The 27,709-nt window shown below is 34.9% G+C and overlaps 1 protein-coding gene across 1 annotated transcript; it reads left to right on the top strand.

Moving 5' to 3' along the window:
* Positions 1-11,110: 11,110 nt before the first annotated feature.
* Positions 11,111-11,596, top strand: LOC148212432 (uncharacterized). Its single transcript, XM_088122223.1, has one exon. The coding sequence runs from the start codon at positions 11,111-11,113 to the stop codon at positions 11,594-11,596; it is 486 nt and encodes a 161-aa protein (XP_087978349.1).
* The last annotated feature ends 16,113 nt before the right edge of the window (positions 11,597-27,709 follow it).

Below are 27,709 nucleotides of genomic sequence, written 5' to 3' on the forward strand. Positions count from 1 at the left end.
GTGAAGGCGTGAACCCTCTTTTTTTTTTATATATAATTTTTTTAGAATATAAATGGGTCGGTCAGTCCGTTTTGGAGATTTTTTCCTAGCCGGCCGACGACTAACGGTTTGAGAAATTCCCAAACTGACCGTCGATCGACCGGGTGCTGACACCCAAGTTGGGTTAGTTCAAATGTATAAGAGGAAGTGAAATAGTGGCTGCGATTAAAACCTTACAAGGAAAAAAAATTCAATGAAAAAAAAATCGTAGTGAATGAAAAATAATACATAATTCATATAATATTGTGCTCCCCTCGTAAAAACATCACTTAAGTTTCTTGAGTCGCACCAATTTTTCAAATGTTGTCATAAGTAATGCTTTTGTAACTATATATGCAAGATTATCCTTCGAACAAATTTGTTTGCACAGTGATGTTGTTATTTTCTTCAATATCATGAATGTATAAAAGCTTTGATTAAATATGTTTTGTTTTATATGATTACCCTTGTTTTAAAGTTCATTTAAATTAGAAATGTTTTTTTTCCAAAAAATAAGAAGAATACAACTCAACATAAATCAAGTTTTGAAAAAACTAAATTGTTAAGCCAACGTAGGAGTTTGACAACTCCACCATCCCTTCAAATCGTTTTCCAACATTTGTCTGGCTAAACCATGAGCCACCTTGTTTGCCTCTCGACTAATATGTCTTATTGAGGTTACTTCCATATCTCCCATCATCTGTCAAATTCCTTTTAGAAGTGAAACAATTTCAATTTAGTCTTGAAACTATTCGTGAACGAGATGAATCGCTTCGAAAGAGTCGGATTCTAGGTGAATTGGTCGACGATGTTCTTGTTGAATCGCATGCAAGTCCTTGCAAAAGGTCATCACCTCCAAGTAAGTAACATCTCTCCATCTCCTGTAATTCTACATCCTACTCTAATGACTTCTACTTTCTCGTTTCTTACAATCCAGCCAATCTCATTGGTGTTTGTATATGCTCGCCATGCTGCATCCGTATTTAATTTCCATGAATTTGATATTGGAGGGTTCCATCGAGCTTCTGTATTGTCTCAAATTCGCCTTGTCAGGAGGTGCAATTTCTTGTTTGTTGAATTCTCTTTTGGATTTGTGTTTCTACCTGCATTGTTGTTTATGCATTTGTCAATCTCCGTTTGAATGTCCTAGTTTATGGATGAACTTTGGAAATTGATTTGTTCCTAATTTCCCAAATCTACCAAGCTATGATCATGCTTTTTTACGTTCTTCTTCACCAGCCTTATCTATTAATAACTCTCAATACTCTTTTGCAGTCTAGTTTGTCATATCAATGCAGAAAAAAATTTGCTTAAGTAGGAATGCAGCTTACATTTCCATAGGATAGGATACAATTTATAATTTTATTAATAATTAAAATTAATTAATCTTATTTTCATTCACAAAATTGTTAGTATTTTATATTAACAAGCATCTTATTTTGTTATTGTAAAATTGTAGTTATTATTTTAGGGTTAAAATTTTTTGTTTTAACTTTTCATGGAAAGGAAACTATTTTATGGTAAATTATAAAATTTATGGTGGTTTATAAGAAATTTTAATGGACTAATAAAAAAAATTGAATATTTCATTTTGGGCTAAATATTTTTATCTAATATTTTTGCGCCGAAGGTCTTTCAGCTACTATCTAGAGAGCTTATGAATCTCGTCGCCTCTCATTTGTGCGCCCACGCATATACCTTGCTAACCTTGCAAGAGCGCCCTACCGCCCACGCTGCACATCCTCCTACCAACGCCTTGTCGCACGCCCCTCAGCCACACACTGCCTATCGCCCGCGCGCACCCTCGCCCGTCGCCTGCACCCATGTGCATGCCCCTTACCGCCCATGCCTGCACACCACACTCCCTATCGCCACGCGCGCCAGCCTCCCTACGCCCACGCCATCACCAGTCCCTTAGGGCGCCTCCAACTTGCCTTGCCACTCACTCCAAAGCAATTTAGGAATTCTTTTCTTTTTTGTTTTGAGATATTTTGAAGGATTTGATTTTGAATAATTCTTTTTAGTTTTTAGCAAGGAAAGTTTCTCAAATTTTAGGAATTTATCATTTTTTTTTAATTTTGTTATTTTTTTCTTAAAAGGCAATGACCTTTAGCCCCCACGTCCATTTCGATATATAAAAAAATGAGAAATTGGAAAATGCTGTTAGAAAAAAACAAAGTAAATTAATAATAAAAAAATGAATACATAAGCTAAATACAATAAGATATAAGACGAGATTCGACCACCTCCTACATATTGAAAACTTTCTGCTACAAAAAAATTAAGAATACCCACCGCATTTGTAATTCCATCAATTACCCGTCGATCAAAAAAATAAGTTAATTCAGCTAATACTCTTATACCCCCAATTAAGGATATTCTATAAAAAGCATCTATGTAACCACGATTCTATGACCAATTTAATATTCTATTTCTAATTTTATCAAAAAAAAATTATTTGTCAAACTTTTAACAAATGAATTAGAATATGGTTTTCATTTGTGTGGTTGAGCTTAGGAATTCATATTTTTATTCTATATGCTCAGTGTAACGATTACAAAGTAATCCCTCTAATCCTTAACCTTTCGGGTTGAAATCATCTATACGATTGGGTTCAAGTGGTTTGTAACTCGAATAGTCCAATCGCTTGAGTTGTCACGTATCAGGTTTGCTCGCTTGAGTTGTCACGTATCAGGTTTGCTGGATCTGCTGCCGGAGGTTGAGTGGTTCATGCCGTTGGTGCCGCTCGTAGACAATTTGAATATTATGGTAAGAGGAGAACCAGTAAGTCTAGAGGTCGTGAAGAAGTGCCGAATCTGCTAAGTTCGTTGTCGGATCTACTATGTCGTTGTTGGATATACTATGTCGCCGCTCATGGGTGTCGGAGTGGCTTATTAGAACTGTCGTTGTCCCGCCGAAATTCTGTAGTGTCGTCGGAGGTCTGTCACCACCTACTACCGCAGGTCTGTCACCCTTACCACTGGAGTAGGTGAGCTTGCAAGAGAGGAAAATAATGGGCGGTGCTTGTGGTGAGAAGAAACGAGCAGAGGTAGAAGATAAAGATGGTGAGTTGTAGAGAGAGAAAGAATAGGAATGAGAAAAGAAAAAGTTTGGGTTTTTAATGGGTGCTTTAAGAGAGAGATGTGTGCTTTCTTAATAAAGGAAACAAAACCTTAGACTACTGCCTTCACCACTCCATTCCTGCTCTGCTATGCCTGTATCCCCCGTCCTGTTCTACAGAAACCCCTCTCTTATATAAGACAAAAAGTAACCGTACACTCTGTTAAAATAAGTAAACTTAGAGAAAAAAAAATTGGAGAAAGAGGGTGGAGAAGATGCCACCTTGTGGGGCTTTTATGAAGAAACAAATGAAAATAGTTTACTTAAAAATAAAAAAAATTATTTTTTCTCCTATTTTCTTTAAAAAAATAATAAAATCATTATCCTTAAACAAAATCTAAACTTTTTTTATTAAAATAAAATATAACAAACAATAATAACAAAAATAAAATAAATTTTAGTTTTTCAAATAACTAAGAAACTAAAATATAAAAACTTACTTAAATAAAGTAAAGGGACAAAATAAAATAATAAAAAAATAAAAAAATAAAATAAAAGAATAATAATAATAATAATGAGAGTCAAACTAAATATTATGTCAATAGCACTATATCATGACGGTCAGTGAAACAAACCATAACAATTATCTCTTTAGATCATGTTGAAATTCTTGCAATTAATAAGACTAGTTATGGTTAAGATCAATGATATTATTAAAGAGGATAGTGTGTTGAGTCTCTACTTAATAGTGGAAAGGATAAGTGCAAACGCACACTCGTCACAAATAATAAACAGATAATGTTTTGAAATCGTTTCTACAGGGACTTAAAATCTTCTTTTAAAACCAATGGTGAAATTTGAGTGAGCGAGTAGTTTTATGGTTGTAACAGTATAAAATGAGGTTGAAATGAATTCTAATTCAAAATAATAAGAAAATCCAACATTCCTACTCCAACTTAGCACAAATGGAAATTTAACAGTAGCTAGGTGAGCCTAGCATACCTGTCAGTTTTACATTGGTTCAGATTCTAAACCAACTTACGCCTAAGTGATCTAAAAGGTTAAGACTAGCTATTAATATTCCTATTAATAAACTGAACCTTAAGTTAATTAATCCCAAAAGTAACCAAGGGGTAAGATCTTATGTCTAGACTTCTTAACTAGGTCATTTATCTCTAAAACTACCTTTCCCTTAGTAATTATATTCATTTGAATTTTTGATTATCTTAACTTACCTTTTAAAAAGTAAGGCTAATAATTCATTCTCTTAATTGGCCAAATTAAGTATCAACATAAAAGATGAATCCAAATGACAAAATAGAAAGGAACATTGTTGAATGATAAATTTTGGTCAATAATTAAATACCATGTCATCAATTTAAAATTATATTTAGGACCAATCCTAAATTTACACGTGTCCTAAATCAAGTTTAAAATCGACATTTATTAAAAAAAATAAATCAACAAATCAAATCATGTCACGTGTCTCTTTTATGGTCGTCCGATAAAATCAACTAATTGGACCAAATTCATGAGAAGATTGGGCCCAAGCTCATGGCCCATTAAAGCCCATGGCCCATACAAGACTCACCAAAGCTCTATAAATAGAGGGGGTCACCTCTAATTTGGGACATTCGAAAATATCCATAAGCATTGGAGATTCAGAGCATTTGGAGCATTTAGAGTCATCTACAACCGTTTAGAGTGCGAAGCATCCAGAACTAACAAGACTCGAAGAACAGAAGACTCGAAGAAGGGAAGACTTGAAGACTACGAGACTTCAAGAATTCTGAATCTTCTCTTTCAAGCAACCGACCGAAGAACTTCAACAAGCTCAAAGCCAAAGACTTCAAAGATCCTTCGACAAGAAAGAAGCTGAAGGCATCGACCATTGATTCAAGAACAAGCTCACAAGCCCTTGAATTAAGGTTCACATCTGAGACAATTAATCAGAGAATTATACATTAGAGATTGTAACACTACAATATTCAATGCAAATCAAGTTCACTAATTTGAGTTTTCTCTTATTGAATTTCTCGTCGAACAAATTGGCACGTCCGTTGAGACATCTCTACCTCTCATCTCTTTCTCTCAACTAAAAAAAAAGGAGTGATGACATTCAAGGAAACTTCATTGAAGATTGCTGCCTCAAACGACTCTTACTTGGGTCTAATGACTCGCAATCGCACCAAGGAAATGATGGAGGCCTTGTTCAATTCCAGTTCGGAGAGTGAATTCCCTCCTTCCTTTGCCCATCACAAAGGAACATCTAATCCGAACGTCATGTGCTCTGTCATGATGCCTGACACATCCACCATGGAAGAAAAAATGGTGGATATGGAAAAGAAACTCCACATGCTGACAAAGATGGTCGAAGACAGAGACTAAAAGATTGTCTCCGAATAAGATCGAAATTGTTGCCGAGTCAAGCCAAAATCTCGCTGTAAAATTTAACGACAAAAGAAAGAACATTATGCAAGAAGAACAACAGGAACATTCTATTTCCATTGCTTCGATGTTTGTCCAACAACTCCAAGATATGATCACAAATTCGATCATAGTTTAGTATGGTGGACCTTCTCAAAATTCTCTCATGTACTCGAAGCCATACACCAAGAGGATTGATAATTTGAGAATTCCAATGGGATACCAGCCTCCGAAGTTCCAATAGTTTGACTGAAAGGGTAATTATAAGCAACATATTACCCATTTTGTCGAAACGTGCGAGAATGCTAGCACTTGAGGAGATCTACTAGTCAAACAATTCGTTCGGACACTGAAGGGCAACACTTTTAACTGGTACACAGATCCAGAGCTTGAATCCATCAACAACTGAGAGCAAATGGAAAGAGAGTTCCCGAATCGCTTTTACAGCACGAGGCGAACTGTTAGCATGATAGAACTCACTAGCACCAAGCAAAGACAAGGTGATCCTGTTGTTGACTATATTAACAGGTAAAGAGCTTTGAGTCTCGATTGCAAAGACCGATTGACTAAAGTGTTTGTAGTAGAAATGTGCACCCAGTGCATGCATTAGGGACTTCTCTACATTCTCCAAAGTATAAAACCTCGAAACTTTGAAGAACTAGCAACTCGCGCTCACGATATGGAACTAAGTATTGCCAGTAGAGGAAACAGTGACTATTTAGTCCCAAACCTCAAGAAGGAAAATAAAGAAGTAAAGAATCCTGATAAAGGTTTCAAGGGTTCCAAGAAAGAGTCTATGATGGTCAACAGGACCCCATTCAAGTTCTCTGTAAAAGGAAGAAACTTCAACAATAAGAAAGATGAAAGACAAATGGCTGGAAACGAGAAACGACACCCAAATTTGAGGGAGAGGCAAGAAAAAGTCTACCATTTTCATGATTATGATATTCTGGACATGTTGAAGCAGTTACTGGAGAAACGACTAATTGAACTTCTTGAATGCAAACGCCCGGAAGAAATGGAAAAGACGAATGATCCTAACTACTGCAAGTACCATCGAGTCATTAGCCATCCAGTGGAGAAATGCTTCGTCCAAAAAGAGTTAATTCTGAAATTAGCTCAAGAGAGAAAGATTGAGCTTGATCTCGATGAAGTAGTTCAGTCAAACCATGTTACAATAAACTCTGACGATCAAACAACTCACAATCAAAAGGTGAGTTTAATCCAATTTGGGACTCTAGAGCCTATAGTAGTTCGGTGGTAACACTAGATGGCGAAAAAAGCTCCTCAAGATAAGACTGAGCTTATAAGTGGTGAAGAAGAAGGATGGACCTTGGTGAGCCATCGAAAGAAGCAGAAACAATATTTCATTCAGAAAGAGTCTTGCTTGTTTTGAAATTACAAAAGAAATAATAGGCCTCAAAAGAGGAAGGTAAATAAAAGTGCAAGAAAACCAAAGCCTGTCATGAAAGATAGTGAAGATCTTCACCAACCTCGCCAGCAAGTAACTCTAGAGGAATTCTTCTCGAAGAATTTCCTTCATGACAAACAAGAAGAAGTTCATGAAATTGTCACATGCCATGTTACACATGTGGTAGAAGACAACGAATCTGTACTAAATGAATCTGAAGAAGTAATGGGACAAGAAGATTTTCCAGGTTGCCTCATGAATGACTTGCTAATGCTCCTTCAAACGACTAAAAATACTTTCATTGAAGCACTGAAAGATTCTAACGTTTCTAAATCTTCCTCTGAAACGAATGCATGTGCTCCATGTTGTATGTCCATCGCCTTTACAGATGAAGATTTTCTGTTAGGGTCTAAACTCCATAATATTCGTCTCTGGCTACATCCATGAACAAAAAGCTAGTCGGATTCCCATCAACAATGGTTTGGCTGTCAACATAATGCCTAAGTCAATTATGAAGCGATTAGGTATTTCAGTGGAAGAGCTCACGAAAAGCAGATTGGTGATCCAAGGCATCAATCAAGGTGGGTTATGAGCGATTGACATGATTCGACTAAAGTTGATCATCTCAGACCTTAAAGCCACTACCATCTTCCATATCATAGACTCCAAGACTACTTACAAATTGTTGTTAGGACATCCTTGGATTCATGAGAATGGAGTGATAACTTTTACGTTGCATTAATGCTTCAAATTCTATCAAGATGGAGTTAAAAAAGTCGAGGCTGATTGTAACAACCTGTATTTTCCAATACGGTCATTCTGACAAAATGCGGAAGCGTAAACAACTAAACACTAAATTAACGGAAAGACTTCTTTATTTAATACGATACTATGACAAAAGATAAGGACAAATCCAACTTTGAAAAAAAAAACCTACACTATAATAAAGCCAAAGAATAACTACCAGAACTAACTAAGTTCTCATAAGCTAAAACAATGGAAACTACTAAAGATTTCACTTCCTCATGCCAGAACGCTATTCCTCAATCACTATCTGAGCAGTCACTTGAACCTTCATCTGAAAACATTTAGAAAACAAAAGAAAATGAGTACAAAAATACTCAATAAGCAATTTCCATATCGAATTTCGAAATTCATTTTCCTTTCAAAACATTCGTAGACAAAAATACGAACAAATCAAAACTTTTAAAGTTCTTTAAAATGTTTAATACAATTTTCAAAACTTCCAAAGTTCATTCTAAAACACTTGGTACAACTTTCAAACTTTTGAATAACTAGATCATTCAAACATTCAAAACAATCTTACATTCATTCATATTTTCAAAATCAGAGTGGAAGGTTGTATTATTTGGGTAGCCTACAGAACATATGTGGTTACCCGTCGGTAACACCAAATCAATCAGAAGCTTCTATCAGAGTTGTCGGATTAATATCGACCAGAACAGAGTTGTCGAAATAATATCGACCAGAACAGAGTTACTTAAGTGTGAGGCCATTTGAGTGAATAACACACACATGAATCTTCATTCCCAAGAATGTCAAACCACAAAAGTGCCTTCCCACAAATAAGCCAGAACAGAAATCCATCAATTCCAAATTAGGCTACTACCTCAAATAAGCAAAATGTTCCTCAAAACAAAATCATGGCATATCTAGATATCTCTATCAAATCAATCAAAATATTTTTCAAATAAAATGTAAAACAAATACTTACTTTCAATATTAAATTAATTCAAAACATTGAACTAATTTAAAACAAACTTTATCAATCCTCTAAAACATGATTTCAAATATTTCACAAATAAACAAAATATCAATTTCAAAGCTTTAAATAAATCTAAACAAAACTTTATCAAATAATTTAAGAATACTTCAAATACTTTGCAAATAAACATAATTTCAATTGCCAAATTAGTTTTCAAATCCATAATAAAACTTCAATTTCATATGCAAGATATCAATTTCAAATCTTCCTATCAAATCAAAAATACATTTTAGTTTTTGAAATATGACAAATCACTTACAACACTTTTCGAAGGGATACGGTAAATCACTTACAATACTTTTTCGAAGGGATATGACAAATTACTTACAACACTTTTCGAAGGGATATGGTAAATTACTTACAATACTTTTTTTAAGGGATATGACAAATTACTTACAACACTTTTCGAAGGGATATGACAAATTACTTGGATAAACAGGGTATTCAATAATTTCTTGGATAAACAGGGTATTCAATAATTTCTTATAACTCCAGCTGTCTTTATAGATTTGATGAACATGGCATTCAATAATTTCTTGGATAAATTTGTCATTGTCTTCATTGATGACATCTTAGTTTATTCCAAGACAAAACTTGAGCATGAGTCGCATTTAAGACAAGTATTAGAGGTATTACGGGAGAAAAAACTCTATGCTAAATTTAAGAAGTGCGAGTTTTGGCTTAAGAGCATTGCCTTTCTAGGACATGTGGTGTCCAAAAAGGGGATCTTAGTGGATCCAAGCAAGATTGAGGCGGTTATGAATTGGCCACGACCCACCAATGTACGGGAAATTCGAAGTTTTCTTGGCCTGACTGGCTATTATAGAAGGTTCGTGGAAGGTTTTTCTAAGATTTCATCTCCTTTGACTCAGCTAACAAGAAAGAATGCACGTTTTCAATGGTCAGAAGATTGCGAGCAAAGTTTTCAAGAATTGAAGAAGAGACTTGTTACTGCTCCAGTTTTAACTGTTCATAGTGGGGACACAGGTTTTGTGGTTTACAGTGACGCGTCAAGAAATGGTCTAGGTTGTGTACTTATGCAAAGTGGTAAAGTTATTGCCTATGCTTCACGACAACTCAAGAACCATGAACAAAATTACCCTACTCATGACTTGGAGTTATTAGCAGTTGTGTTTGCTTTAAAAATTTGGAGGCATTACTTGTATGGTGCTCATTGTGAGATTTTCACCGACCACAAGAGCTTAAAATATTTCTTCACTTAGAAGGAATTGAATATGCGTCAGCGACGTTGGTTAGAGTTAGTTAAGGATTATGATTGCACTATTAGCTACCATCCTGGTAAGGCTAATGTGGTGGCAGATGCCTTAAGTAGAAAGTCTTCAGGTTACTTAGCAGCCTTACTCACGACTCAAGAGCATTTAATTAAAGATTTTGAGAAGTTAGCGATTGATGTGACTACAGAGAGTGTATTATCGTTGTTGGCTAGCTTGGTGGTCGAACCATCTTTAATTAGCAGGAACAATCATGCTCAACTTTCAGATCCAGCTTTGAAGAAGATTGTCGACGATGTTAGCAAATCTAAACGAGTTGACTTTTCAGTGTAATGTGATGGAGTTTTATGGTTTGGTGATCGTCTTTGCGTACCAAATGACCAGATTATTAAGAAGAAGATTATGACTGAAGCTCATAATACTCCATACTCGATTCACCTTGGGAGTTCAAAAATGTACCAAGACCTCCGAAGAACTTATTGGTGGATAGGAACGAAGCGAGATGTTTCCGACTTTGTTAGTCATTGTCTAACATGCCAGCGGGTAAAAATTGAACATCAAAGACTATCGGGACCCCTCCAACCGTTGGTTATACCTGAGTGGAAATGGGAGAGTGTCTCAATGGATTTTGTGAATGGATTACCTAAGACACAACATGGTTTTGAGACTGTGTGGGTCATTGTTGACCATTTAACTAAATCAGCTCACTTTTTACCGGGTAAGTCTACTTACACAGCAAAAAAATGGGCTCAAATTTATGTCAGGGAAATAGTTCGACTACATGATATACCAATCTCTAAAGTATCAGATAGAGATCCCAAGTTTACCTCCAAGTTTTGGAGAAGCTTGCATAAGGCTCTGGGCACGAGACTTGACTTCAGTACTGCTTTTCACCCGCAGACTGATGGCCAAACAGAGAGGACAATTCAAACATTTGAAGATATGCTTCAAGCTTGTACATTGGATTTTCAAGGGAGTTGGGAGAAACATCCGCATTTAATTGAATTTTCTTATAATAATAGCTATCAAGCAACCATTGGAATGGCACCCTTCGAGGCTCTTTATGGACGAAAATGCAGGTCACCTGTCAATTGGAGTGAAGTTGGAGAGAATTTAATTTTGGGACCAGAATTAGTGCAGAAGACAAACAAGTGCATTAACTTAATCAAACAGAGAATGGAGACAGCCCAGAGTCGTCAAAAAAGTTATGCTGAGGTTAGAAGAAAAGAATTGAACTTTGAGGTTGGAGAGATGGTATTTCTGAAAGTTTCACCATTAAAAGGAATTTTAAGATTTGGAAGGAAAGGAAAGCTTAGTCCAAGATTTATTGGACCTTTTGAAATTTTAGAAAAGGTGGGTGTTGTAGCACATCGCTTGGCCTTACCACCTGCCTTAGATCGAATCCACAATACTTTCTATGTTTCAATGCTTTGGAAGTATATTGCAGACGCATCACATGTTCTAAGCTACGAACCACTCCAAATAAAAGAAAACGTAACTTATGACGAGATTCCAATTCAAATTTTGGACAAGAAGGAACGAGTTTTACGCAATAAAACTATTCCTATTGTAAAAGTTTTGTGGAGGAATCATTCATCTGAAGAAGCTACTTGGGAAACTGAAAAGGATATGATAGATAGATATCCTGAATTATTCGCTTAGCAAGATATGTAAATTTCGAGGACGAAATTTCTTTTTAGGTGGGATGTTTGTAACAACCGAAAAAAAATATAAATATAAATATTTAAATTATTATTTTTATTCAGTTGTTTTCTTTATTCTCTCAAAAATATAAATTTTTGTTTTAAAAATTATTTTTTTCAAGATAATTTGTTCTTAGAATTTAAAAAAAAAATAAAAAGAAAGAGTTTTATTAAATCTTTACCTTTTTACTATCATTTTTAAATAAGGATTCATTAGGGTTTGTTATAAAAGCCCTTAAACCCTAGATTTTATTTTCTTAAACTGTTAGACCTAGTTTTCTCTTCAAGAGAAAAAGAGAAGGAAAGAAGAATAATTTTGGTATTTTTTCTCGAAGATCGGTAAGCTTTTTTCTTACTCATTGTTTTAGTTTATTTTTCTTGATTTGTAGTTCTTTAATTCAGTTTATTAGGAAAAGTTTTGAGGTTTTTGTTTTTTAGAATAAAAGATTTTAAGGACTTTTGCCCTAAAAATTTTCCAGAATTTTTGGTTTTAATCTTTTTGTTTATGAGATTGTTTTTGGGCTATTTTGAGACTCTTTTTGGATAAAAAGTTTACCTATTTGTATCCTATAAATTATAGTTTGTTGTTATGATTTTTACATGAAAAATTATATGTTTTTACCAAGTTTTGAAGATTTTTTATACGGTTTTCAGATCTGATTTTTCCTATAAAATTAGTAAATTATTAATTGTTTTATAGAAATTTCTTGGAAGTTTTATCTTATAAAACAGAAAATTTTTCAGATTTAAAATCCCCAAATTTTCAATTGTTTAGAAGGTTTTTAAGCTGGTTTTATTGAGAAACTTTTTGTAAATTTAGTTTGTATTGATTTATATCGATTCTTCTAATTTTAAAATTTGTTATTGTTGAATTTAGAGGCTTTTGAACCTAGTTTTCAGATCTTGTTTTGTAGCCGCAAATCCATCTTTCCTAATTATTTTACATAAAAAAAGTGTTTTGAATGGGAAAATTGGGTAGATAAGATTTGAGTTAGTAATTGGTTGAATTTTAAATCCTTGGATAGGATTTAAGAATTGATTTTGGATATTGGTTATTTCTAGGGCTCTAAGTTGACAAATATCAAGGAAAAAGTAAATTAGATTCATAGGATTTCTGAAAGAGGTAAGTAATTTGTCATATCCCTTCGAAAAAGTGTTGTAAGTAATTTGTCATATCCCTTCGAAAAAGTATTGTAAGTGACTTACCGTATCCCTTCGAAAAGTGTTGTAAGTGATTTGTCATATTTCAAAAACTAAAATGTATTTTGGATTTGATAGGAAGATTTGAAATTGATATCTTGCATATGAAATTGAAGTTTTATTATGGATTTGAAAACTAATTTGGCAACTGAAATTATGTTTATTTGCAAAGTATTTGAAGTATTCTTAAATAATTTGATAAAGTTTGTTTTAAAGTATTTCAATGTTTTGAATTAATTTAATATTGAAAGTAAGTATTTGTTTTACATTTTATTTGAAAGATAATTTGATTGATTTGATAGGGCTATTCAGATATGCCATGATTTTGTTTTAAGGAACGTTTTGCTTATTTGGGGTAGTAGCCTAATTTGGAATTGATGGATTCCTGTTCTGGCTTATCTGTGGGAATCCACTTTTGTGGTTTGGCATTCCTTGGGAATGAAGATTCATGTGTGTGTTATTCACTCACATGGCCTCACACTTAAGTAACTCTGTTCTGGTCGATATTATTTCGACAACTCTGTTCTGGTCGATATTAATCTGACAACTCTGATAGAAGCTTCTGATTGATTTGGTGTTACCAACGGGTAACCACATATGTTCTGTAGGCTACCCAAATAATGCAACCTTCCACTCTGATTTTGAAAATATGAATGAATGTAAGATTGTTTTGAATGTTTGAATCATCTAGTTATTCAAAAGTTTGAAAGTTGTCCCAAGTGTTTTAGAATGAACTTTGAAAGTTTTGAAAATTGTATTAAACATTTTAAAGGACTTTAAAAGTTTTGATTTGTTCGTATTTTTGTTTACGAATGTTTTGAAAGGAAAATGAATTCCGAAATTCGATATGGAAATTGCTTATTGAGTATTTTTGTACTCATTTTCTTTTCGTTTTCTAAATGTTTTCAGATGAAGGTTCAAGTGACTGCTCAGATAGTGATTGAGGAATATCGTTCTGGCATGAGAAGTTGAAATCTTTAGTATTTTCCATTGTTTTTAGCTTATGAGAACTTAGTTAATTCTGGTAGTTATTCTTTGGCTTTATTATATTGTAGGTTTTTTTTTGTTTCAAAGTTGGACTTGTCCTTATCTTTTGTCATAGTATCGTATTAAATAAAGAAGTCTTTCCGTTAATTTAGTGTTTAGTTGTTTACGCTTCCGCATTTTGTCAGAATGACCGTATTGGAAAATACGGGTTGTTACACTGATACTAATCCATTCTCGGAGGTAGAATCTCATTTCACAGACCCTAAGTTTTATTCGAAGAATGATGAAGTAGAAGAAACTATGCCGACAGAAAATATGGACAACTCTAGCTCAAGACGGTCAACAAACAAGATAGAAGAATTGACAAAAGAAGTTAATACTTTTGAAGCCCTTCCAAATGAAGCATCTACTAGTTCTTCGAAAACAGGAGCTTTTAAGAAAGAAGTCCCACAGAGCTCTACCATCTTGCGGTACATCCTTTTGTCTCGACGGAAAAAGAGTGAATCACCATTCATTGAGTATTCCAAGAATTTGAAGTCCGATGATGTAGAAATGCTGAAGGATAATTTCACTTTACCTCTTACTAAAATATCAAAGCAAGAGATTAAGAAGTCCAAAGATCTCCAAATGAAACAAGCTCTTCCTGAGAAATGTACAAAGGATGGCTGCGATCCTAAAGCATACAAACTTGTAGCGAAAGCAGGCTATGACTTCACATCTCACACTGAGTTTACAAGCTTGAGAATTTTCGATGACAAGCGGGAACTTTCTGCAACACGGAAAAAGCTTTTGAAGGAAGGTTATAACATACCTGCATCAAAGGCTGGACTTGGTTATAAACTATAAGAACCAGTGTATATAGCTAGAAAAAGGAAAGAGAAAGTTGAGAATACCAACCATATCATAGTTGAAGAAATTGATGACTCAAAGGAAAAGAAAGTTGATAATAGTCAAAGAATTTCGGTCTTCAATCGCATGGAAGTTTCAGTTGTCTGTGTCACAGTGCACCAAAGGTTGGACACGGGGTGAATAGAAATGGAAAACCAACATTGGAGACATACTCCTCGACTTTTAGTTTCTTGAAGACTAAGTGTGTCAACATCAAATGTGACAGATCAACCGTCAAGATCCATCTTCGATTGCCTAAAAAAAATAGGCGATCAACATGAAGTCCAATCAAAGTCCTTGGAAACGACCCAACTTGGTGAAATAAAATATGGTAATGGACTTCACAGCTCTGTCCCTTCACGAATGAAAAGAAAGCTTTCAATGCTCGTAAACACAGAGGTTTTGTTGAAAGTAAAGCGACAGTTAATCATTTTAACTAATCCTACTGAGGAAGACTAAGGACATGGTGAAAACGATGTTAGTTGTCGTCACATCTCTTTTGATGAAATGTTAGATGATATATCGGAAGAAGATGTCGAAGAAGCACCATCATCACTAGAGGATGGCAGTCAATCGACTGTTGACGAACTTAAAGAGGTGAACCTCAACACAGCAGAAGAACCACGTCCAACCTTTATAAGCTCTTCACTTAGTCGCGATGCAGAAAATGAATACATGAGTCTGTTGACTTCATACAGAGACATATTTGCTTGGTCTTATAAAGAAATGCTAAGACTCGACCCAAAGGTTGTAGTTCATCATCTTGCTATTAAACAGGGATATCGACCAGTAAAATAGGCACAACGACGATTTTGGTCGGAACTTATACCTCAAATTGAAATCGAAGTGAACAAATTGATAGAGGTAGGTTTCATTTGAAAATTGAAGTATCCAACATGGCTAGCCAACATTGTTTCGGTTAAAAAAAAGAATGGTCAACTTCGTGTGTGCGTTGACTTCCGTGACTTGAATAATGCATGCCTCAAAGATAATTTTCAACTACACATCACCAAAATTATGGTTGATGCTACAACAGGACATGAAGCTTTGTCTTTCATGGATGGGTCATCAGGATACAATCAAATTAGAATGGCTCTTGAAGATGAAGAAATGACCGTTTTTAGAACTCCAAAAGAGATATATTGTTACAAAGTGATACCTTTTGGATTAAATAATGTTGGAGCAATCTACCAACGCGCTATGCAAAAACATGTTGAGTGTTATGTCGATGATCTCGTAGTAAAGTCAAAAAAGCGAGAATATCATTTACAAGATTTGAGAATAGTCTTTTAGCGTCTAAGGAAGTATCAATTGAAAATGAATCCGCTCAAATGTGCTTTTGGTGTGACATCGGGAAAGTTTCTTGGTTTTGTAGTAAGGCATCGAGGAATTGAGATTGACCAGTCTAAAATTGATGCCATCCAAAAAACGTCGGAGCCACGGAACTTGCATGAATTGAGGAGTCTCCAATGTTGTTTGGCTTACATAAAAAGATTCATCTCAAATCTCACTGGTCGATATCAACCTTTTCAATGGTTGATTAGAAAAGATGTAACCTTTGAGGGGGATCAAGCATGTCAAAATGCTTTCGATTGCATAAAAAATATTTGCTTAATCCACCTGTCTTGTATGCCCCTATAGCAGGAAAACCTTTAGTGTTGTATATTACTGCACAAAAGAGGTCACTTGGAGTATTACTCGGGCAAGAAAGAGAGAAAGGGAAGGAGTATGTCATCTACTATCTAAGTAGAACTCTAATCGGGGCTGTGCTAAACTATTCACCCATTGAGAAGATGTGCTTGTCACTATTATTCACCATTGACAAATTGAGGCATTACATGCAAGCCTTCACAATACACTTGGTGGCAAAGCAGATCCGATCAAATATGTCATATTGGCCAATTATCTTAGGGTGAATGGCTAAATGGGCGATTTTACTCCAACAGTATGACATTGTCTATGTTCCACAAAAGGCAGTGAAGAGACAAGCCGTCGCAGATTTCTTAGCAGACCATCCAATCCCGTCGAATTTGAAATTATTTGAAAGCTTGCCTAACGAAGAGATTTTCTATATTGAAATCACTGAGCCTTGGACAATGTATTTTGATGGCACAGCTTGAAGGAACGGTGCGGGGGCAGGTGTAGTCTTCATCTCACTCGAGAAACACATGTTGTCATACAACTTCACATTTAGCGAGTTATGTTCAAATAATGTTGCTGAATATCAAGCACTCATTATTGATCTATAGATAGCCTTAGAAATGGGCGTGACATATATGCAAATTTATGGAGACACGAAATTGATAATCAATCAATTACTGCTTGAGTATGAGGTAAAGCATGAAGACCTAATACCTTACTTCAATTACGCCGGACAATTGTAGGAAAATTTCGAAAATGTAACTATGGAGCACGTTCCAAGAGTGGAAAATAAGAGGACAGATGCATTGACAAATTTGGCTACATCTTTGACAATTTCGGAGGACGAAGTTTTAAATATCCCACTTTGTCAAAGATGGATCAAACTACCAACTCAAGGTGAGAGCGAAGAAACAAATGTAATATCTGTCTTTGTGATTGAAGAAGAAGATTGGCGACAACCAATTATAGACTATCTACAACATGGGAAGCTCCCTACAGATAATCAATATAGAGTTGAAGTACGAAGGAGGGCAGCCCGATTCATCTTTTATAAAGAAACTCTCTATCGTCGTTCGTATGAAGGTCTCTTAAATGCTTGGGAAAAGCTTAATCGATAAAAGCATTAGAGGAAGCTCGTTCAGGCGTGTGCAGAGCTCACCAATCCGGACAAAAACTCCATTTTCAACTTAAAAGAGTGGGCTACTATTGACCTACAATGGTTCTAGACTCGATACAATACGCAAAAAGATGCGAAGCTTGTCAGTTTCACGCTAATTTCATACATCAGTCTCCGGAGCCACTCCATCCAACTATTAGCCTCATTGCCTTTTGAAACTTGAGGACTCGATCTTGTCGGCCCTATAACTCCCCAATCATCAACAGGACATTCTTACATTCTCACAGGAACTGATTATTTTTCAAGATGGGGCGAGCCTATTGCACTAAAAAAAGCTAAAAAAGAAAATGTAGCGATTTTATTCGCACTCATCTTATCTTCTGGTATGACATCCCGCATCGCATTGTGACAGATAATGGGAGACAATTTTCAAGCAGGTTAGTAGACCAATTGTGTGAAAAGTTTGACTTCAAGCAATATAATTCGTCAATGTATAACGCTGCAGCAAATGTATTGGCAGAAGCATTTAATAAAACGCTATGCAACTTATTGAAGAAATTAATTTCCAAGTCGAAACGAGATTGGTAAGAAAGGATTGGGGAAGCATTATGGCCGTATTGAACCACCATCGCAGCCCGACCGATGTTACACCTTATTCTCTTGTCTACGGTAGGGGTGCACACCGTCGGTTGGGTCGATTTTCACGCAAAACCCCCACCGATCAACATGTTGCCGGTTTCAAGAAATAGATACTGATCGACCAAAGGAATGTAGTCCTCGCTGACCGACATTTTGTCAGTTCAGTTGGTCGGTTATCGACAAACCGACCTCTTTTTTTTTACCTGTTGTTTTATTAAGTTGATGGGAGTTACGGGGTTGACGATGGGTCGTAGTGAGTGGCGAGGTGGGTTGCAACAGTAGCGAGTTGGACTTGATGGCGTTGAGCCCTTGGGGTTGAGTCGTGAGGTAAATCGATCGGCGACGAGATGGAAGGTGGGAAGCGGAAAAAGAGAGAGTATAGTGAGATGATGAAGGCTAGAGAAGACAAGAGAATAGGAGATGATGCCCTAACAGAGGGAAAGTTAAAAACTTAATAAAAATTAAAAATTAAAAACAAAAGAGAGTGAAATGAGGAGAGAGGGATGCACATCAATCATGAAATAATTAATGATAAATGCACAACAATCAATAAATAATTAAAGAAATGGAGAGAAAAGAGGAAAAAGAGGAAAAAGAAAGTGAAATGAGAGAGAGAGATGCACATAAATCAATTAATAATTAAAGAAATGGAGAGAAAAGACAAAACAGAGGGAAAAGATGAGAGATAAATGCATAACAATCAATGAAAATTAATGATAAATGCACAACAATCAAGGAAAATAAATGCCAAATGTGAAAGGGAAGAAAACAGTTTATATATATATATATATTATAATATATATAGGTCGGTCAGTTTTAGGTAAATTTATGGTAACCGACCGACCGACCGCCAGTTGATAGTAAAAACCGATCGACCGCTGTTGGTTCGGTCGGTTCGGTTTATCGATCATATCTATTCACCCCTAGTCTACGAAGTAGAAGTGTGGCTCCCCCTAGAAAGAGAAATTTCATCTTTGTGAATGACGGTGCAAGAAGGCTATCAGTGGAAGATAATGCTCAGCTACGTCTTCAAGAGTTGGAAGCATTGGATGAAAGAAGATTGGATGCTCAGCAAGCTTTAGAATGCTACAAAGCACGAATGTCTAAAGTTTCAACAAAAAAGTACGACCTCGATCATTTCAGGTTGGTGAGCTCGTACTTACAATTCGAATACCGATTATTACAACTTGACACACAGGGAGCAAGTTCATTTCAAAATGGTACGGACCCTACGTTGTAAAAGAAGTCTACATAAACGAAGCATACAAGATTGTGGACAAAGACGGGTTAAGAATTGGTTCAATAAATGGCAAATTCTTGAAGAAATACTATGCCTGAAATGTAATGCTCCTTATCGCAAGATCCTAAACTGCATGATATTTCTAGCTCACATGAGCTTAAAAGGTGAATGGCAAAAAAAAAAAAATTGTAAATGAACTACGTTATGACTTGATCCCTTTTTCTACAAAGGGTACGTTGGCAGCTTAAATTAAAACTTTAGGTTCAGTCCACATAAAAAAACATATTGAGTCATGAATAAAGAAAATCTTACTCCAAATAACAAAATTCATACATGAACAACAAAAAAATAAAAGGCAAAGAAAGCATAGAAGCGTCTAAAATTTCGGCACCCATTTGAAGTCCTTCAATTTTTGTTGCGCATCCTTTAAAAGCTGACGAAAGGCCTCAAGCGATCTGACGTTTGCATCATTCACAACTGGAGCACCTTAATTGTCACCCATTTTCTCCCGTACTTTAGAAGCTTCAACCTTTTTCTGGTCTAGGTGCTCATCTTGCTTGGAAACCTCGCTTCGTTTAGCCTGAGCAACTATAAGTTTGGCTTCCAACTTCTCTTCTTCTTGCAATATTTGTGCATGTTGTTGTTGAAGCTTGTCTCTCTCCTCAAGTGCATGTTGCTCGTCACATAATATCTTCTCCAAACTAAGTTTGTACTCCTCTAGTTGGCAATCCTTACTTGTCAAAGTCAGCCGAGAAGAAACTAAGGATTGTAGGTTATCGTAAGTTGCGGCCTTCTGAAAATAGCCACCTATAAAATCTTTGAGAGAAGTAAGATTAACTACATACGTCCCTGAAACAACATGAAAAATTTTACGCACTTCTGGTTCGAGAGATGAAGCCTTATCAATTGAAGTGTGTATAATATTCTTATGTAGAATGGCCCACATAGCTGAAGCAACTTGTCGTTGAACGTCAGAAATTGCAGCATCAACACATATGTTGAAGAATTTAAGGACATCAACATGCACCACCTTTTTGGTTGGTACATGATCCTCAACATTTGCAGGCGAAGGGTGAGAGAAACTACAACCTCTTCAGTTGGTACATTGAAACCTCCAACACAAGTGGCAGTAAGATCGAGGTCATTTGGACTCATCATACACCCTCAACTATGCTGCCGATCTGCATTTTCAATGAAATTCCTCAATATCTGAAAAAAAAAAGTAAGAAAGAGGGAAAGAGGTACGAGCTACTCAACTAGAACTCCAGTATTGTTTGGAATCTGAGAAGTGCTCAATATACCATCAAAAAAATTAATCGTTAGATTTCGCATTTTTTTTCGCCCTCTTCACTCCCTTCCAATGTTGCTCATCATTACTATCTTGGCTCTCTTCAGGAGATTCCGAAGCAACTTCTGCAGGAGCAGATGCCTTATCCTCAACTATATGAAGACTTTTGCCTCCTCTATCACCCTCCTTGTTCTTGGGTAATTTAAGTGGTGGTGGGGAAGGAAGATCACCACTCACTAACTTCACTATACATTTCTCAAAGTAGTCTCCATGCTTAATTGACCACCAGCTTTTGTAACGAGAAGTAACTTGTTCATGAGGATCTAGCGTATGAGCCGGAAGAAATATCTGCGACGATGTGCAATTTTGAGTGCAAATCCTCCAATGATATAAAACATTGTCCAAATTGATTGGGGGAGTAATTTCTCTAAAATAATTCGGAATGTCTTGATAAAACCCAAACTGACGACCAAATCGATAAGCGTTATAAGATTCAATAACCATCGAGTTTCCACATCAAGAGAATAAATAACATGACTTAAGACTTGAGAAGTACGAACATTTTGTGGATGACAAGCTGCCATTATCCTTTAGAAGTTCATCTTTATTCCTAGAGTGAACATTCACATGTTATGCTACGGACCTACCTTCATGAATTAATTTTCGAGTCTTGAAATCATCAAACTATTTAGTTCCGCCTTCACTAGAAAACTCAACCATTTTAGGACCTGGAAGCTCCATGGGAGTTTTATAATGAGTGTTGAAATAACTAGCCAACCAATCATAAACGTAATGGATGGAGAGACAATCAAGAGCACTATCACAAGAATAACACAAGGGACTACATGAAGAAGAAGGCAACATAAGTAAAATCGGAGATTAAAAAAAAAGAAAAAGAAAAGAAGAAGAAAAAAAATCGTATGCATTCTCACCAACAATGCAAATGAAGATGAATGAACAAGTGAAGATTATGGCCTCGGCAACAATACAAAGTCCTACATAAAGAAGGAAACAACGTGAGAACAAGAAGCCGAAGATCAAGAAAAAAATATAGAAGGTGAGAGGAAGAAAAAGAGAGTAATCTCATATACCTCAACGTTCTAGGGGAATGAATTGTGTAATTCCTCAAACACAAGGACCTACCTCCATGAATCAATTTTCGAGCCCCGAAATCATCAAAATATTTAGCACCGCCTTCACAGAAAACTCAATCATTTGAGGATCCGGAAGCTCCATAGGAGTTTTATAATGAGTGTTGAAATAACGAGCCAACCAACCGTAAACGTAATGCATGGAGAGACAAGCAAGAGCACGATCACAAGAATAACACAAGGGACTACATTAAGAAGAAGGCAACACAAGTAAAATCAGAGATTTAAAAAAAGAAAAAGAAAAAAAATCATATGGATTCTCACCGGCAATGCAAATGAAAATGAATGAACAAGTGAAGATCATGGCCTCGGCAACAATACAAAGTGCAACATAAAGAAGAAAACAATTTGAGTACAAGAAGCCGAAGATCAAGAAAAAAAAAAGTAGAGAAGATGAGAGGAATAAAAAGAGAGAGTAATCTCATATACCTCAACGTTCTAGGGGAATGATTTGTGTAATTCTCTCTAACATGACTTTAAGATATACATGAGAAATTTTGATATTGCAAAAAAATAATATTCCTCTAAATCAAATAAGGATGGTATCTCTCAAATTTTTATGTCATATCTTATTCTCCCCAAAATTTAGAGTATGGTTAGAGATTTGGCCAAAATTGATCAAAAAATCAAAATTACTAGTTGGAATTATTATTTTGTTGGGAATAAAAATCAAAATAAAAAAAATCAAAATGATTGGCTAAAATTGATATTTTTTTATTTGACCAAACAAAAAAAATTCATAAACTCTTGCTAAAACGAATATGTTCATTAAATTGAATTATGAGTCAACATCGTATTCTGATTAAATGTCACATATTACTTTTTCGAAATCTACGCACACATATACGTGCATAAATCTCGAAAAAGGGACATTTGTTGAATGATAAAATTTGGTCAATAATTAAATACCACATCATCAATTTAAAATTATATTTAGGACCAATCCTAAATTTAGAGTGTCCTAAATCAATTTTAAAATCGACAAATCAAATCTGCCACGTGTCTCTTTTATGGTCATCCGATGAAATCAACTAGTTGGACCAAATTCATAAGTAGATTTGGCCTAAGCTCATGGCCCATTAAAGCCCATGGCCCATACAAGACCCACCAAAGCTCTATAAATAGAGGGAGTCACCTCTCATTTGGGACATTCGAAAATGTCCAGAAGATTGGATATTCAGAGGATTCGGAGCATTTAGATTCATCTACAATCATTTAGAGTGCAAAGCATCCAGAACTAACAAGACTTGAAGAATTGAAGACTCGAAGAAGGGAAGACTTGAGACTACGGGACTTTCTCTTCGTCAAGCAACCAACCAAATAACTTCAACAAGCTGCAAATCCAAAGAACTTCAACAAGCTCAAACCCAAAGACTTCAAAGATCCTTCGACAAGAAAGAAGTTGAAGTCATCGACCATTGATTCAAGAACAAGTTCACAAGCCCTTGAATTAAAGTTCACATCTGAGAGAATTAATAAGAGGATTATACATTAGATATTGTAACGCTACATATATTCAATACAAATCAAGTTCATTAATTCGTCTCTTATTGAATTTTTTCATCGAACAAACGCCTTGCACCCTTACTGGTTCTAAGCATTTATAGAAAGGCTAGATAAAAGAATTTAACTGATGTTAAATTTTGCAAAAACTAATTTACAGGAAATAAATTGTGAAATTATTTTTTTTATAACTGAAGAAATCAATAGGAAGACTAAGTGACAAAGCTTAATTAAAACTTGACTGAACTATTTCAAATTTACGAGAGTTGGAACTTGTTAAATCCCAAATAATGTCAGTTCACAACGATCCTTCTTAACAAGTAGATAAGAAATATGAATAGAGCGGAGAAGTGGAATGAAAAAAATATTTGACTGTTTTGATTGATGAAATAAGGGCTTACAGAAAGTACCTTCAAGATAAAAGTTGTTGAAATTGGAAAGATTGAGATTACAAGAAATAAGGAACTGTGAATCAACAAACTGTTGGGTAAATATACGTTGTATATATAAACTGTATAATATTAGCAAACAGATTACAACGTAATTGGCTACAAACAATATAGATTATGACAACTTGAACAACACCAAAACTTTACGAAATATAGTCGAGACATGCTTCAATAGCGCTGACCTGAAGACAATTATTCGCTCTGCACTAGTTGCTAGCAGATTACAGCGATCGTCTTAGTAGGATACAACGACTAACTCCGGTAAAACAGCAACCTCAAACTACTCGGACCTGGCAGAACTCTTAGATACTTGTTCTCAACACAAATAAGAACAACAATTCAAAAGAAGATAGAACTCTTGTGAGAGGAGGAGAAACTCAAATGAGAAATGCTTGGATCTCTCAAATGAACACAACAACAATTATATATAGTTGTGCAAACATGAAACTTCTTCCACATGAATTAAGATCAACTTTAACAAAATGAAGAAAAAACTCCTCATTTAAAAGATAACCTTAACTTTAACAAATTTGTAACTTGAACAATTTGAAGTTACATGACACAAAGAATGAAATCAAAACGACATATGAAATAAATAAACAATTTGTTACAAAATATAAAATAAGTTTCAAAATCTTAATACGAATAGATAAGTAACTAAGACAATGGAAAACTAAGATAAATCGATGTAAAAGCTGATTCTTCATAATGGTAGGCTGTTGCTTTTATATATCACTTGGAGATGGCTGGGAGGTTAAGAACTTCAAAGGAATCCATTTATTTTGGTGTCATTTTGACTATTTAACTTTGAACCATATCTTCATTGTTTGCTGAGTCAACTTATGGTTGCAAAAGAAAAAGTCAAAACAGTCTAAGAGCTCTCGTCTCATTAAAACTTCTTGGAAGTTCACAGGTGCTCCAGGTGCACTATCTTATTTTTAATTAAAAACATGGAATTTTCTTAGTATTTTGAGTCAAATTGTTAATGATTTTCACTAATAATAGCATTTCAAAATTATAGAATTCTAAAACATTTGTATTTTTGATCCTCTACTAATATAAACAAACATTTTCTTCTACCACATTTCATCCAACACTTTGAACTACACTTTTTCTTTATTTTTAATTCTCTCTCTTTTTTTTTTGTTCTTGAAATGATCTTTGTAATTCTCAAAGCAACTCAAAACAATACATGCATGCTAAGTCCACGTCGCTATATTCTGATTCGTAAGTTTGTATGGTTGCAATTTTACTTTAATGAAGTTAAATAATAATTTTTGTCTAACCAGACAAATATATCTTCAATAACGTTGGTATTGATTTAGTTTTTTTTTTTGTTACTATTGTTTTTATTTTTATTATTTTATAATTGCTATATTATTGTGTTTTCTGTAATGTCATGTCCATTTATCCATATTACCTGAACTGCTAATAGGGATATGCAAAATCTCTGTTACATAATCCTCATAAACAAACTCCTGTAGTTTAAGGACATCCCAAGTTCTTGAGGGAGTAATAAAATCTTCCATGGAACCTTTTGATGAGGAGCTCTTGATCTTGAAATTGGGTGAAAAGTAAACTCTATGAAAGACACTATCAAAAAAGTTAATTGTTGATCCATTATCCACGGTCTTCCTCAAACCTTACTTAAGTAACTCTCGTTCCAAAATTAAGCCTTGAATAAAATAAGAGGGCTAAGATCCTAACTCGATGCTGAGAAGAGTAGTTTCCAATGAATATTTACCTTTAATAACTCTAGCAGCAAGCAAAGAGTGATTATAAAGGAAAATACTTGACTCCTTAATAGTAAGGACCAAATATTGTTCTCGCCACAATTGAAAATTTGATGCCTCATTAATTTTTATAAAAAGTCTCTCCTTTTGTATTTTCTCTTTTAGTTGTCAAACACTTAATGGTGGTAAGGACTAGATTCCTCCTTAATCATAAGGAGTCAAGTATTTTCTGATTATTAATGTATCACTAGAGTTGTTTTGCAATGAGGGCTTTATTAAAAAAGTTCTATTCACAAGCCTCCTACCCGGGCTTTACCCTTAGGATTAGATCGGAGACTGAGTAGTGTGACATTCGTGGAATTTCGGTTCCCATGCAGGTGCATGAAATTCTCCACTCAAGTCGACTATACTACCAAAGCATATAGAAGATTTTGGGGCCATTATTCTCTAGGATACATTAGTACATAACTTCACATCATATTCATATTGCATTTTATGTGGGTTGTTATGTCATCCGTGGCATATTGCTATTTTTTTTAAAGGATCATTTGAAGTTTTAATCATAAGGTTTAAAATTTAACCACTTTTAAAAATAAAAAAAAGGAAAATAAAAAAACATTTACATTTTATTTACTCATATTTGTTTAATTATTTACTTATTTTCAACATGCATCTACATCACATTTATATTACTTTTTTAGAGTCACATATTTAGCCTACTTCTAAATGAATTTAAAAGTGTCGTCTTTCAAAGGGATTTTAAACATCCATATGTAGGCCCATAGCCTACACTAATAATTGCAATAAATATTGTTTCAACAAAATATATAATTGCATGAAATATGTATCATATCATTATGGCATATTTGTAGCATATTTAGATAAATTTTTTCCTCCTTAAACAATATAAATTAAAAAAAAACATATTCTTCACATGCATCATTCTGCATGTCCATAGCATAAATAAAAAAATATATATATCGCATACATCGTTTCACATGTTCATAATCATTTCGAAAATTTCCCCCTAATTTATATCCAACATTTGCATAATATCATCTCATGCATATCAATTTATAACTTAAAAAAATAAAAATTTGTGCATTCTCCATTACATCATAATTAACATGAACTCTTAGTAAAAATAACTCAAGAATCACATATTTACTATTCTTTATATACAAGATACATAAAACAACGTGACATGGGAGAATTTACTATTGAGCTAAAGAAAATTAAAGATGAAATCCACGAACGAGTCATGGAAGAATTGAATGTTGAGCTAAGAAAATAAGAGACAAGATTCAAGAATAGATCATGTAGGTGCAGAATGTAGAGCTTAAGAAGATGAGACAAGATATCGATAAGATTCAGGGGCAAGTCACAGAAATTTTCAATGTCTTAAAGAATATTGTTACAGTTGGGGATATTTCTTAACTCAACAATTTAGTCGAACCTCATAATAATTCATCACCTAGGGTAGACCCACCTCTTTGTCAGTCAACAGAGGGCTTCCCCCAACATAATTCATCACATGAAGCTCAGCTTTCTAGAAAGGCCAACAAGCTCCTACAATCTATCAGGTTGAATTCACATTCCAAGATGGACAAACATCAAAGGCCAATTACTCAAATAATTTAAAAGGTAAAGAAAAAGAAAATGTTACCAATGGAAATGCTGAAGAAACTGCAGGGAAAGAATATGCTCAAAGATGGGAAGAAGCAACTAATCGAAGCTCTTTTAAAAGAAAAAATAAAGTCTAGGCAGTAATCTCGAAGCACAAGTGGAGGCACCAACAAGGATCTACGGTATACAACCTTCTACATTACCCATAAAATAATTGGCTCTACAGTACCCACAACTAAGATCCCCAACATTACCAGACAATCATAGCAGTCGGGGGCAACTAAAGCGAGAGAGCTTTCATCCGATCCCAATATCCTATACCGAGCTATTATCCCAATCATTTCAAAGTCATTTATTAGCTCTGGTACTCGTAGAACCATTACAACCACCTTATCCAAAGTGGTACGACCCGCAAGTACGCTGTGATTACCGTGCAGGAGCTGTAGGTCATTCAACTGAGAACTGTACTTCACTAAAGCATATAGTGCAAGTTCTAATGAAGGCGGGATGGCTAAAGTTTCCAAAGGAAGATGGTAAACACATGAAACACTAGAATCATGAGTGTACAAGATTATCAAAATCAATGTTGACCTATTGCTTTGCATTACCA

This window comes from Momordica charantia (assembly GCF_013281855.1).
Source record: "Momordica charantia cultivar OHB3-1 chromosome 3 unlocalized genomic scaffold, Mcharantia_2.0 BLBB01000003.1, whole genome shotgun sequence".
Lineage (NCBI taxonomy): Eukaryota > Viridiplantae > Streptophyta > Magnoliopsida > Cucurbitales > Cucurbitaceae > Momordica > Momordica charantia.